The sequence below is a fragment of the Natator depressus genome, chromosome 7 (assembly GCF_965152275.1).
Source record: "Natator depressus isolate rNatDep1 chromosome 7, rNatDep2.hap1, whole genome shotgun sequence".
Lineage (NCBI taxonomy): Eukaryota > Metazoa > Chordata > Testudines > Cheloniidae > Natator > Natator depressus.
In genome coordinates, this window is record NC_134240.1 from 4661769 (window position 1) to 4677357 (window position 15589).

At 38.1% G+C, this 15589-nt stretch overlaps 1 protein-coding gene across 14 annotated transcripts in view; it reads right to left on the reverse strand.

The window, feature by feature from the left end:
- Positions 1-15589, reverse strand: part of CADPS (calcium dependent secretion activator) — a 374509-nt gene that overhangs the window by 73769 nt on the left and 285151 nt on the right. For all 14 annotated transcript variants that reach the window (XM_074957378.1, XM_074957382.1, XM_074957385.1 and 11 more), the window contains 3 exons: positions 14092-14198; positions 6798-6954; positions 5439-5580 (listed from right to left, as the gene is read on the reverse strand). In XM_074957378.1, coding sequence (XP_074813479.1) covers positions 5439-5580; positions 6798-6954; positions 14092-14198 — 406 coding nt within the window. The remainder of the gene's footprint in view (positions 1-5438; positions 5581-6797; positions 6955-14091; positions 14199-15589) is intronic.

Consider the following 15589-nt stretch of genomic DNA (forward strand, 5'->3'; position numbering starts at 1 on the left):
TTCATGATTTGTGTGTATAAGTACATCTTCTGTATTTTCCACAGTATGCATCCGATGAAGTGAGCTGTAGCTCATGAAAGCTTATGCTCAAATAAATTGGTTAGTCTCTAAGGTGCCACAATCCTCCTTTTCTTTTTGCGAATACAGACTAACACAGCTGTTACTCTGAAACCTGTCATTTACACATCTAATTATCTGATTTGCAGCTGCAATCAGGTAGCTAGATCTGTAAATGACATCAATATCATCCATAAATATTTATGTCTGCATTTACTCAGGCCATAAAATGACAGGAACAAAATGGGAAGCTCATATCTATTCTAATACAAGATGCTAAATGTGGCCCCAGTCCATCAGTCTGAGGGAGGTGACACTCAGACCATTAGTGTTAGAGGGTTAGGTGGTCTATGAGGATTCAGTTTCAGAACTGGGCCTAATGTATGTGACAAGGGAAGTTCTGTCAGATTGTTCAGCTCATTTTGCATTGTTCTTCTATTTGCTCCCAATTTTTTCTATTTTCTACATTTCTACAATTCATACCTCCACGGTCTAGCTATAAAAACTTCGCCACAGCCACACTGTGAGTGGCTAATGGCATCATGGTAATGTACCCAACGAAAATAAAGTAAAAAGTTCACTTTTCCTGTTGTAGTATTGACCACAGAAAACAAGTAAAAATGCATGAGAAACTACATAATAAATGCCATACTAGGCAATTGATATAACACAGTGGCCAGAAAATCATGGTGTTTTTATTGAGTTAGCCCACCTAGGTACAGAACACGTAAATAACTTAGAGACTTGTTGGTGCTTAAACGTTCAGTTCCCACGGGTACCCTGAAATCACTTATTGATCAGCTAGATCAGCTGTTCCTCTGATTCCTCTAGACATTCTATTTGATTACTATATATGCTGAACCAATCCAAGGGGTAGTCTTTCTACAAAGGCTTCAGTACTAGGGTCATATTAGTGAAGTTAGTCGCAAAATCTGTGCTCTGTCTGTGGCTTGAAGTCCGGTTTGGTAACTGCAAATAATATACACCTACAAGAACTTTTTCCTGGCAGGCCACTTTTTCCCAGGACATCTCTCTGGCAGGACAACCTGGCCTGTTCTGTCTGACTTGCTGATATACTCATGCTGTTTAATTGGTCACGTTATATTAATATATTAAGGATACATTTATAAATAGTTTATAAAGGGTTAACAAATGTTAACATCATGAGCAGTATGTGTTTTGGATGGATATCGGTACAGCAGTATAAAGCGTTGTAGACAGTTATAAGTCATAGTTATCCTAACAATATCTAGCTCTTGTATAGCGCATCTTTCCTCAGTAGATCACAAAGCATTAACAAAGGGGGTCAGTATCATTATCCCCAATTTACAGATAGGGAAACTGAGGCACAAAGCAGGGAAGTGACTTGTCCAAGTTCACCCACTGGGCCAGTGGCAGAGCTAGGAACAGAAACCATATCTCCTGAGTCACAGTCCAGTGCTCCACCCACTAGAACACCCTTTAAGGTTATTAGCCCCATTTTACAGATGGGGAACAGAAGCAGGGAGAGATTAAGTTATAAGCAACCTGTTGGACTCTATAACAATCTATAATAATTGATGGACCATTTATTACAACATCTTATTTTCCCTTTATAACCTGCTTACCAATGAATCCTTAATAAAGCGTGGCCATTTGGTTGGATTTTCATTATACAAATTCAACTTGCAAATTGAAAAGAAGTGCTGAGACTGACCTTCTTGTACTAAAATCCAGTGACGTCTACAATGTTACAGAAGATACTTTTCTGGTCATTCAGGTGTCCCAGAAGAGATTTGTACAATTTCCTACCACACCAACTCAAAAGGCCAGCAGTGGTCATTACCTGACGGTCTGCTCAAGAGGACTTCAGCTGCTAAGTTCTCTGCATATACTGTAGTATACATTTAGGTGTCTGGTGGTTGCTATGTATTTCAGAGCTCACAGAGAAGCTAGTGGAAAAAAAGCTAAGGGCATGAATCCGCCTCTCACCTGACTTTATATACTAAACCATTCTGGAAACAGAATAAACTGACACTCTCTGTGGTAGGGTTTCCTGTTTCACTTCGTTTCATTTTCTCTGCATAGTTCTGCACAGCATACCAGTTGTGCAACCTGTTACAGGGCAGGTAACCCATGCTTATAACTTCTATAGCTATGCAGAGCTTGTGCAAAAGAGTCAGATTACACAGCCCTCCTGAGCAAATTATGTGGACATTTTTTCTTCAGTGTTTTCAATATTTAATGGCCTCTATCCTACTGTTTATATGATTCTATACCCAGCTAGTCGTAGCATAAGGTGAACAGTATCCAGCAATGAAAATATAACGATGACATGCTCTTCTACTGCATCTGGTCAGGTTATATAGGAATACATACTTCAGCCTTGATTGCAAGCATGAGCATCAAGAAGCCTTTTAAAAAGACCATGCTGTGGAATAATTTCCTGGCTGTCATGAGGTAATGGGATTTCACTCTCACAATTTGATGTAAAGATCTAAAGCAGGATAGCTGTAGCCATGTATTCTACTTCACTTCTTCAGGCCAAGTTGAAAGCCTTTCTTCAAAGCTGAGTAAAGCCATCCAGAATTTTCCAAGGGCAAAGATGTTTTATGTTTTTGGCAGTATCATTTTCACTGTTGTTGCTACATTACTACGCAATAGTGCAACAGGAGAAGGTCAAGTTAGTGTCTTTTGCACTGCTGCAGTAGTAGAATGCTATTTCTTTCAGTCTTTCTCGTGAATGTAAAAACAGGCAAATATCAGTATATAAACAATATCGTGCACTCATCTGGGAAATATGAAGTGGTGGTTACCAATTGTTACCTCGGTAGAGCTGCAAAATAGGAAAAATAGCCCAAAGAGATCAACTGTCTGATAGTGTGAATGAGTAGCTGAGAGGGGAGGTATGTGGTGGAGTTGGGGAGAGTAAGTAAAATACATCTGTTACATTGAGTCTGCTAGCAGGTTTATTGTGGATTCACAGATTCCAAGGCCAGAAGGGACCATTGTGATTATCTAGTCTGACCTCCTGTAGAACACAGGCAGGGAACTTCCCCAAAATAATTCCTAGAGCAGATCTTCTAGAAAATCATCCAGTCTGGTAAAGAATAGCACGCTGCCTGCCCATGAGACAGAAAGAAGATTCCTTAACATCTAGTTCTGAACCATGCCCCAAACGATCATCAGTAAGATTGGAATGAGATTCCCTATTTTCCTTCATGCAGTGCATATTGTACTCTATGTTTTGCATAGATATGTTCACTGGCCTTATGTCAAATCCCAATGAGTTATCTTTAACAACTCTCTCTCTCTCTGGTAAATTAAGAATGAAATATCTGCTAGTGAAAAAAATTATTAAAATGCATGTTTTCACTAAAGGAACATAAGCTTTCCATGAACAGAATACATACTCTGTGTCAAAGCACTTTAAAGCATCCCAGTCCACTCTATGAGACAGATCCTATTTAGTTTGTTAATGTAAGGTACACAGCATTCCCTGATAAAGGCTGCTCAAAGTGCAATATCAGACTAAGAAAAGAAGTTTTCATAACTTGAAGGATACATTAAAATTATAGCATTAACATACCAGAAACTCCCTACTTTAATTCTGAAAGTGATTACGTTCCACATATCCAAAAAATTGAGAAAACATTTCAAAACCCGAAACGTTGTCACAAAACCATACATTTATATAGATCTATAGACTCTGTATCTGAGTCTAAGGTTAGTTAAAACCAAGAATATTCATTATTTTTAAACATATTCAAGTTTTTGATTTAAAAGAAATAAAATAACAGGAGTTAATTATTTGTCAAATGCATGGTTAAGTAGTATGGTTACATGAAATGATTGCACCAATTTAATAACATAACTATTACTAAAGTCATGCTGTAAAATTAAAGCTAATGCTAACTTTGAAATGCAGTTCTATCTGAAGAAATGATTATGTAAAAATGGCATTTTGCCACTCAAAGATCAATTTCCTGTGTATTTTCAGAGTTATGTGTGCTTATTTTAGAGACAAAAAATGAATTTTTAGTGTTTTTAATCCTGTTAACACTGCAAAGCCAAGACAGCAAAGGGAGCAAAGGGAAAGTGGGCTGGATTCTATTCCTTCTCATGTATCAACATAATGGAATACTGAGCTGCAGTCATTTATCCCTCTGTAAAAGGGATAGATGACTGAAAAGAGGGATTGCACAGGTGTAAATTAGGGCCTAATTTGGCATACAAAACTTTTACTGCTGGTGGTGATGTACTAGAAAGAAGAACCATCCTGGACAATCATTTCCAGGTTGAGTTTGGAGGGCTGACTGTCAGCACAAAATCTCTTTTAACTGGTATGGAATCTCTGTTTGGCATGGAAAACACTGAACGACACACACCCTTTTACATAGTAACTTTTCAGAGAAGAACAATATTCTATACTGGATATCTTTCAGCTTACTCTTTTAATTTTTTTTAAAGGATACACGTCCTTCATAGTAGTAACTATGCCTTGGAACAAGCATGACAGTATTCTGCAATGCTTAGAAACTTAAGATGTAATAATTAGACTATAAAATTGCCATTGTTTTAAAGGACTTTATATTCTGAAAATTGCACAGATTTTAGGCTAAGAGTTTGGTCTCTCAGTACCTTTATTTCTTAGTTTTAAGCTATCACTTCTATGAGATCAGTAAACAGTTTTGCTCAAATCTTCCCTGATATTTTTGGCACTAATTTCTGCTCTATAGTAGTTTTATAGCACACCAAGTTTCCCTTTAGGGCAGGTACCTCCAGGACCTCCTCGCAACCTGGTTTAAAGATGTTTATTTCTGAAAGTGCATAGCTTTAAAGCAGTATCTTGAGCTGGTGCCCTTCACAGATTGCATTTAAAAAAAATCAATCCAGCGATCAGCAGTGGTGCTGAACTGACAAAGCACATTTCTGCATTATCCCTTCACAGGGTGGGTGGAAAAAAGTGAGTTTTTGGAATCAAAATTGCAATAGTGACCCACCTAACATATAGGGATGGACTGAACACAGTAAAGCAAGGTTTTCTGTTCTGAAAAGAAGCTATTTGCATTTAAGAGCAGCATTGGAAAAGGCTTTTTAGATTGGGTAGTAAGATCGAAAAAGCCAAGCAAAATGAGAGGATTTCACGTTTCTCATATTTCCATTTGCACAGCTAAAGTGTTCAACTTAACTCAGCATTGCACTAAAAAAAAATCACATATTGTTTCTTTCATAAACCTTTAAAACCCTTAACAAATTAGGCCATATATTTTTAGTATGGTACTAGAAAATATAAGGCATTTGCTGAACGTCCAATCTAGTGTTTACTCTGTATGAATCTCTGTATGAATCTCCATCCATTTGCACCCAAACTCCGATTGTATCAAAGGAGATTTCCTTACTTTACTGGCTCCCATGATTCCCGCTCAAAGCCCCTGTGAATTGATTGTGCAATTGAGGACTCCATCAGATCGACATATCTAACAACAAGTGGAGCAAACAGGTCTTGAAGGTGTTTGTGGAATTTTCCATTGCACAAATTATCTAGAACAGATAAATAAAAGTATAGTAAGAAACGATTGTTACTAAACCCTCTGTAACAACCGACAAGAAGTGGCATTTTATTACACAATGAATATGCTGGCTAATACGAAGAAATTTCATAACTGGAGTTTGCACTGGGAGTCCTGAATCACCAAGATCCGTGATAAACACAGCACGATTGAGCTCTTAACTGGAACAATCAAAGAGTAGCTCTTCTCCATTAGTATCAAACTTAGAGATAACAAAACAATTACATACTATTTGCTGTTATAAAAAGAGTACAGATGAAACGAGAGTGTGGTAAACAACACGGCCTATGCAGGCTGGGAAATCAGTGCTTCATTAGAGAATCACTACTCTTATTCAGGAAAATGTTTTTCTCTTATGAAGGACCTCAATACTCATTAGGCATGTCTTAAGAAGCTAATTAAAGCCCTGATCCTGCAATAGGCTCTTTTTGTAAGATTGGGGCCTAATTTACTAACATGGGTCGGATGGGACTGGATGGCACTGCGTGGGATTTCCAAGAGCACTCAGAATTGGCCTAATTCTGCTCCCATTGCTGTTAACAGGAATTAACATCATTGGCTTCAACGGGAGCAGAGTTAGGCTGATAAGGGGCGCTTCTGGAAATCTCACCTGTCCTACCAGCATGTAACATGACAGGAAAGAAAACAGTTCAATCCTTGAACACTGTTAACCTTGCTTCTTTGCATTTCTCTTGCGTATAACACAACCTTATATCATTTATTTTACTTAATATAAAACTCAGATGTCTTTCCTTTCCTTTTATTAAACTCTTTGGGGCACGGGGACTCCATATTTTGTAAAATATGGTGCAGGTAGAAATGCTTAATGAAAATAACAGTAATTTACTAATCATCGATAATGCACTCACCATCATGGAACCTGAGTGAACAGGACATTACAGAAGTTCCACTCCCTGACTTTAAACAGGAATTTATCTTTACTTAAAACAAATTCCTGAGCAAATGAAAGGCAGGAAAAGAAGATTTTGTTTTTTATATTAAAGTAAAATAAATAAATGATATAAGCAGCAATTTCCCCCTAGGGCAATCACAAAATTTAAATGATACATTTGTTTTAAAGTCCCACCCCATACTGGTTTGCTGTAAAGTATGGAAAGGCCAGAAATAGCACCAATAACCTGGCAGACTTGCCCTATCAAAAACACATGGTCAAAATACAATACATACAGTCAGGACGGAGGAAATCATTTAGGAGCTGAAATAGTGGAAAGCTGTCCCACGAGTCTGGGGGTTGCAGCTCTAATGCAGCATCCATATCCACCGCAAACAATGACAGGAAGGTTTCTGCATGTTCAACCATTAAGTCTGACCACCATGCAAAGGCCTTAAAATTTGGTAGAAAAAAAAAACAATAATAAAGAAACGTATTAGTCCTATTAAAGCACAGTCAGTGAGAGGAGACCATTTATCTTAAAAACAAATGTGCATCCCAGGGAAAACCAGCTTTATTGTAAAGAGAACAGTGCTTTCAAATGTTAGCCATGGCATATACAGTGCAAATCACATAAATTATGCACCTACCATTTTGATACAGAAATGTCTCAGAGAGCATATATTCAGAACTGCACTGTAAGACGAATCAGTTGTAACATGACAGAGAAGGTATGTCTGTTCAATTTACAATAACTCACTAACATTTTTCTTGAATCATGCTATTTACGGGAGGAGTTAACTAGTTCTTATTCTAAGGTATAGAAATCTGGGAGTTTCTTCACTGTGTTTGTGGGTTTTCTGCTACATTTTTCAATGGTTTTTAAATGTATTTGGATTCGCTATTACTGTTCATCTTGAAATGCTAGAAGCCTGCACTTTCATAGTCTTTCCTAAAATCTCTTATCTAGAAATATTTCAAACATCACCAGTAAAAATTACTACAGCACCTTTCATTTTACATGGTTAGGTATAAAGCTCTTTAAACTTACTAGCATTATTTACAATGCCACTTATTATGAAAATGTTTGTAACCAATTTCAGAACAATGTTATCGACATGTCAGGATACCAGTATTAAAACATCAAAATCAAGCCAGGACTTTACTGAGGTAGGAAACATATATAAACTTGAAAACCAAAAAATATCAGTGAAGTAACTCATTTTCATGCACATGGGTCCTTAAAATTCACTGTACAGGTTCTCTGAAGTGACATTCACATCGTACATGGCTCAGATGTGAATGTGTTTCAAACGCATGCATGCGTGTTTAGTAATCACTTCTGGCTGGGAACATGCAGTATGAGCGGTGCTGTCAATTGGACCGTGTGCAGTAATTTTTAGGTGATAGGAAACTACTCAAAGATTTAAAGTGTCTACCTAAGAAATATCATCCCCTCCTTTCCAAGAGAAGGAAACCTAATAAATAGGCACCAGACTAGAAAGATGGAACAAAGAAGACTGAGAATGAATGTGTCAGTTTAAAGAGAACCTGTCAGCCAGGAATATGTATTTTTGCCGCCTGGAAGGAAGTTTCTGGCAGATGTGAATGGGCAGAATGGACTTCTATCTTTCTTAGGGCTCAATCTTGCATGCATTGAAGTTCTGCCACTGACATCAATGACAGCAGCATTTGTTCATTAATCCTTATTATTCAGCTTGTTTTAGAATGTTGCAGAGCCTGACAGTCATCATCCATTAGACTAAGGAGGGTGTTTTGCCATACATAGGTACCTGTACCTCATAACAACATTCCTGCCAATGGCAGAATCCCTTGAACAATTTCCCATTTGGTCTCCCTTGTACTCAGCTTCCAGATACACAAGCTACAAAGCCATGGGGCTGAGTGTCCATTTCACTATCCCAATTTTATGCCACTCTAACTCCACTGACCTCAACAGAGTCACACCAGCATAAAACCAGTGGGAAAGAGTAAAGAATCAGGCCCACTGTGTAAGAGGGCTGCATGTAGAGTTAAGATGATCTGTAGATGGAGTGCATACAAAGAAATAATCTTCGGTACAATCCTGATTGTATAAGTGTGGCCTGCCTTGCGTGCCAGCACTGGGGAATGAGGGACCAGAAGGTGTCCCCTTAGCCCTTCCATTGATGCATCATAGCACCATTTCCTGCACTTGGGGGGAAGCAGGCGTGCCATCACTGAAAAAAAATCTGCCCCCCTGGATGTTCAGTAAGCCCAGGGTCAGATGCAAAGACAGTCTCGGACTTTTGCTACTGTGTTTGCTGAGTAGTTATTCTACAACTGCCATGAACAATGCGAGGCCACTCAGCGCAACTGAGTGTGAACCAGTGCTGTTAGCGGATCTCTCTGGGGTTCATGTCTAAAAGGAAGAGAGAGAGAGACACAGAGAGAGAGAGAGATGTGAAAATGCCGCTTTGATGTGATGGTGGGTTGGATATTTTTACACAATATTCTTGAGCAGCAAGATCAACTGAAGCAAAAGGGGCAGGAATCAATTCTGCTTTCAACGTCTACTCAAATTTTCTTCAAAGGTAAAAAACATAAAAGCTATGGTGGTTGACAGTGTCCCTTTAAAACAATTTTTTTTAAAAACTAGTTTGGAAGAGTTGATACTTGCAATGCTAGATTTTTTCTGGCTAGACCTTAAGAATATAAAATGCTGTCCCCTTGCCAAGTTATTAGCAAATGGCTCTGAGTGCTAAGAATCCTGTTAGTAACTCTGTCAATGAAGATGAACAAAATCACTATTTTGGGGGGCGAAGAATATTTTCTCCAACAAATCCCAAGATATTTATTTAAGAGTCCTGCAAGAAAACCTGCTTTCATGAGAAAGAACTTTTTAAAAAGAAATTAACAAGAAAATTATGTGATCACTTCTGAAAAACATAGTCATACTTTTATTTCTGCTGGAATTATCAAATTCTACCTTCATAATTATCCAGTTCATGTCTGGGATTCCCCCACCCCCTTCACAGCTCGGCACTAATTTCTTGAAATGAGAGAAGTAACATTTCATCACTCAAAAATCTCTTTCAATTTTAGCAACCATCTACTTACCTGCTTTGTTTCAATATGATTTAAGGAAAAAAGTGTGCTTTCTATACAAACACACCTCATATTGTATACCTTACACACAGGTACACATGTATATATGCATATCTTCAAAGAGTTAAAATACATATATACATATACATACATATACATAGAGAGAGAGAGAGGGCAAGATTAAAAATACATGAAGGCTTAGGTCTTATGACATTTACAATCATTCTTCCATGTGGAGGAGAATCAACTTTGGAGACACCTGATGAGAGAAATGACATTCGTCTAAGCTCTCATGTATTATAGTCGTGTACATACTGTACAATGGAAGTTTCTTCTGCACTTTTGTCTGGGCAATTTTATTTCTTATTGTGACTAACAAAAACAACTTAATAAAACATAATTTCTCCACGTTAATATTTTTCAACATTTTTCCATAGGGTAGTGGTCATCTGGGGGCTCTCAGATTTGTTTTATGAGTTTGTAATGTGTATTGGTGGCATGTTTACATGCATTCACATGCTAGAACAAAATGGGCTAATTTCAGTGTGCAAATGCTACTGATCCTGGCATTTCTCCAGTAAGTGACAACTTTGTTTTCTTGAGGGATATCCAACTAGAGTCATCTCTATCAAGTTTCAGAGTAACAGCCATGTTAGTCTGTATTCGCAAAAAGAAAAGGAGGACTTGTGGCACCTTAGAGACTAACCAATTTATTTGAGCATAAGCTTTCGTGAGCTACAGCTCACTTCATCGGATGCATACTGTGGAAAATACAGAAGATATTTTTATACACACAAACCATGAAAAAATGGGTGTTTATCACTATAAAAGGTTTTCTCTCCCCCCACCCCACTCTCCTGCTGGTAATAGCTTATGTAAAGTGATCACTCTCCTTACAATGTGTATGATAATCAAGGTGGGCCATTTCCAGCACAAATCCAGGTCTTCTCCCCACCCACTCTCCTGTTGGTAATAGCTTATCTAAAGTGATCACTCCGTCGCTTCACCTGTAGCTCACGAAAGCTTATGCTCAAATAAATTGGTTAGTCTCTGAGGTGCCACAAGTACTCCTTTTCTTTTTGCGAATACAGACTAACACGGCTGTTACTCTGAAACCTGTCATTGTAAGGAGAGTGATCACTTTAGATAAGCTATTACCAACAGGAGAGTGGGTTTGATGGGGGGAGGTGGGGAGAAAACCTGGATTTGTGCTGGAAATGGCCCACCTTGATTATCATACACATTGTAAGGAGAGTGATCACTTTACATAAGCTATTACCAGCAGGAGAGTGGGGTGGAGGGAGAGAAAACCTTTTGTAGTGATAAACACCCATTTTTTCATGGTTTGTGTGTATAAAAATATCTTCTGTATTTTCCACAGTATGCATCCGATGAAGTGAGCTGTAGCTCACGAAAGCTTATGCTCAAATAAATTGGTTCGTCTCTAAGGTGCCACAAGTACTCCTGCTCTATCAAGTTGTGGGTGGTCTTTACTAACTCCCGGTAAATAGAAAAAAAAATGCCTATGAAAACTCATTTGGAGTAATTAAGCCCACAAGTTTCAGAGTGGTAGCCGTGTTAGTCTGTATCAGCAAAAAAAACGAGGAGTACTTGTGGCACCTTAGAGACTAACAAAACCCTTAAGGTAGATTTAGTTACGTTGATATAAGCAGAAAATGTAGACAGAAAATCTAGTAGCTGATGAATTTAACCACGAAGATTTTATTCAAACATATATAAAATACTGAGAAGACATTTCTAAAATGTCACAGTGTGTAACACTCCTGATAATTGAGCTTACATATAAATATCCCTGCAGGTATCTCCTTTGAGTACAATGCAGTTATTTTGCAAAGTTTCATGAAATCTCAACAAGATATTGCACAATAACAAAGGAAATAATGTGGATATAGTTGTACATACCATAAAAGTGACATGATAAAACCACATTCAACCTATTGTTTTCCTCATTGGGGTGAAATTCACCTTAGGGACGGTGGTCAGCACAATTCCTGTGCACCACTTAAATCCCACTTACGGTATGTCTACGCAGCAATTAGACACTCATGTCTGGCCTGTGCCAGCTGATTTGGGCTTGGGCTAAGGGACGGTTTAATTGTGGTGTAGACATTTGGGCTCAGGCTGGAGCCCAGGATTTAGGACCCTGAGAGATGGGAAGGTCCCAGAGCTTGGGCTACAGGTGGAGCCTGACCATCTACACTACAATTAAACAGCCCCTTAGCCCAGGTTGCGTGAGCCCAAGTCAGCTGGCACGGGCCAGATGCGAGTGTCTAATTGCAGTGTAGATAGACCCTTAGACCCCTCAAAATAAGACTTTGTGTTGGCCCTCTGGACAGAGATGAATGTCACCCTTTCAGATCATCATCCAAAGTAGGAGCATGTTCTCCTCCTATTGCCACAAACATGCGGTCTGTGATGAAACCCTTGTGTTCCGAAACCATAACACATATTTTCATCTTCTCAATGTAGCGGACAGAACACGGGGCCAGCATTGTAGCCACTTGCCTCACAACATGTTGCCATTATATAAATAACGAGCATTAAAAAATAAAAAGAGTTCTTTCCTTACAGTGTGTACATAGAATATATGACGGTGATGAGTGGAATAAAGTATTATTTTCTGTAGACAGTCTATCCCAATTCACATGTAGCTCTGTGGCATTCTGCTCTTTCCAACTCATACAGCTATTCTCCCAAATAAACGAAAATAAAGATTATTTCACTCTTCACCACAGTATATTCTCTCTCTATATATAAATACTGTATATCTAGTACAGTACACACACAGACAAAATTAAAGGAAGACTATTATCACCCTGTTTATTAATTATTTCATAATTGCAATGGTGTACTATAGATTAGGTAAATGCAGAACAACATAGGTAACAACAGGCTGAGGAAAGATTCCAGGCAGGTAGGGTTGTGTTGGGATGTAACTGCAGTGCTTGTAAAATATACTCATTGTTACATGCTTGGACTGGATACTGTCCCACGTTTACCCCTCTGTGGAGGGCTACCAATTCCACAAGCAGTTACTCTGAAGTTGCTGTTACATTCCTTCGATCAAAGTTACAAAGCAAGGATAACCCAGGTAAAATCCCATTAGGAAACATGGCACCGAAAGGGCATGCACGAAATATGACAGGAGGTGACTCATTTCATTCAGCTTAGTCACATACCTCTTTCCCCTGCCAGGATCATCCAAGATTGAATGAACAGTAGAAAAACAGGGAGGAAATTTAAATATTCAATCAGGCATTAGTTGGGACTCGTGGATGGTTGTGTTGTAGAAATAAGTTAGATTGTACTGTAAATTTAATATACATCAGAATGATTTTTTTCGGTGATTGTGACATTATTTATCAAATTTATTTAATGCAATATATATATATATATAAATGTGAAGAAGAAGAGAAAATAGTGAATGATTGTAACAATACTAAAGTTATAAACAAATAATTGTTAAATCTGAATTTTAAAATGATCAGCTTTACAACAATTATCAAAGAGTACTGGATTTGCAGAGAACTAAGGGCCAGATCCTGTATATACTTACACATGTGTGACTTTACTCATCTGAGTAGTTCCACCGAGATGGAAATCTCATGACATCTCATCAATGAGGTTGTACACCTCAATGCAATTACTCACGTGTTCAAGTGGTCACAAGATCAAGACCTATGCTACTGAGGTGCTCATATATTTTGGACTTAGTGAGATATGGATTCCCTGTTTAAAAGTCTCATTAAAACAAGAATCTTAATGTTAGACGGCTTTGAAGAATAAAGCTATTTTTCATTTTGCTAAGTATTGGATAACCTATATATTCAGTAACAGAGAACAATTCATTTCAGCCACAGCAACCCACAACCAGGATACTCCAAACAGGCCGAGGAAGGAGCAGCTGACTGAAAAGCCACAGTGAGTAAGAGATCATCATATTCAATGACACAAATAAAAAACAAAAACAAAATTGTTAAAAGAATTTTATAGAGAAAGAAACAGACCAAAAATAGCTTGAACCTTTGTGGTGCTTTTTCTTTGCTACAATGCTGAATGGTGACAAGTGAATGCTGTTTGGATGAGGCTGAAACTAATTCATTTCATTATGCTTGAAGTATAGCATGACTTTTTGGAAACCCGTGACCCTTCTTGAAAGTGGACAGACTTTAAATTGCGATTAGCCAGGTGGGTTGGCCAGATTCAGCTCTCACTGACACCTGTGTGAAAGGATGCACACATATAGACGAGAGCAGAATTTGGCCAATTTTGCTTAACTCCTCCCCTCCTCTAAAACCTGACTTCCCCAAGTTTATTTTGTCTGTAATTATATTTTGTCACTGTTATTTAAGAAGACCAAGCGGCTTTAACAGTGACATGAAACCACGTGGTGCGGTTCAACATTCACCACAGCGAAATGAACAAAGCTATCCAAAACCAACAAGACCCTGTCCAAAGCCAGGCTAGAGCCCTGCTGCTCACCTCTGCATGGTGCTCTTCATTCTGCTGTAGAACTTCAATTACCAGCTCTGCCAGACGTATTGTATCTTCTAGCTTTTTGGCAGGAGTGACTAACCGGCCTACATTTTCTGCAGTACAAGAACTTGAGTTAAAACGGAGTGAAATGTGAGAGGCTAGATGTATGGGCAATAGATTAAGTGGAAAAAAGTCCCATAATAGTTAATAACTCTAAAAATCTTTTCATGCAAGTGTTAAATGCTCTATAATTAGTACTGAGCAAACCGTAAAGCCACATTTGTTATTTGTACTATGAAAACAGTGCTCCAGCTCTGAATTTCAAAATACTGTATGAATTGTTTTACTTTCCATTTTGAGTTGGTGACACTTTATTAATTCAAATGAGAATAGCAAATTCCATAGAGACAGCATCTATCTATTAGCAGATGACAATATGTATCTTTCTGGGTAGACTGTACTATTATATATTTGATGTACACATACTTTTTAGAGTTTCATTTAAATGGAGCTTTTAAAAAAATAAGCTGTTGAATATAACAGTGATACATTAATTTCCATGATATACAGTGGGTGTGCTTAAAAAGATTCTACTGTTCTGAAAGATTTTTACCCATTTAAGAGATATTACTTATATATATATATAATGGGGAATGCTGGACTCCATAAAAAGAAATGTCAAACTTGCAGAAACTTTATACATGGGTCCAACTATATAGAATAAAAATTGCGAGTCCAATTCACCACTGGTGACTCCTGGATGTAACTACACTGAAAACAGGTGAGCTATGCTTGAGTAAAGTTGGAAGGACGCAGTGGTAAATCAGACCATGTGTTTACAGGTACAGTTTTATGTGAAAACATATTCAACTTTAAAGCATAAAATCCCTTAAATAAATCACACAGTTCAAATACCGAAGCAAGGTGGAGAAAACACAGAGCTATTTCATACTATCTTGCGGTGTTCTCCAAACCTTCTAAAATCAAGTCAACCTCATGCTTATGTGCATCTTATACTAATGCTTATGCATCAATATATTAAATGTTATGTATAGTAGACAAACACCTTTTGGAATATTTCATTAGAAATCTGAATAAATAAATATATAAACCCCACCACTCATTAATAATCCAGATATCAGTGAAAGATTCCAAGGAGCTGGCCAAATGCAACAGTGGCTCTTCCTACACTAGCACTTTTGTCAGTAAAACTTTCGTCAGTCAGGGGTGTGAAAAACACACCCCTCTGACTGATATAAGTTTCACGGATAAAAGCACTGGTGTGGACAGTGCTCTCCTGCCGACATGGCTACTGCTGCTCGCTGCGATTAATTATGTCAATGGGAGAGCTCTCTCCCATCAGCACAGAGAGGCTACTGTAAGGCCTGTAGTGTAGACATAGCCCATGAGATGGGTCCCTAAGAACAAAAACTGGTGGCTCACAGCTGTGAAAAACTGACTTAGGGCTTGTCTACATGGGAACACTCAGGAAAGTTAATTCGAA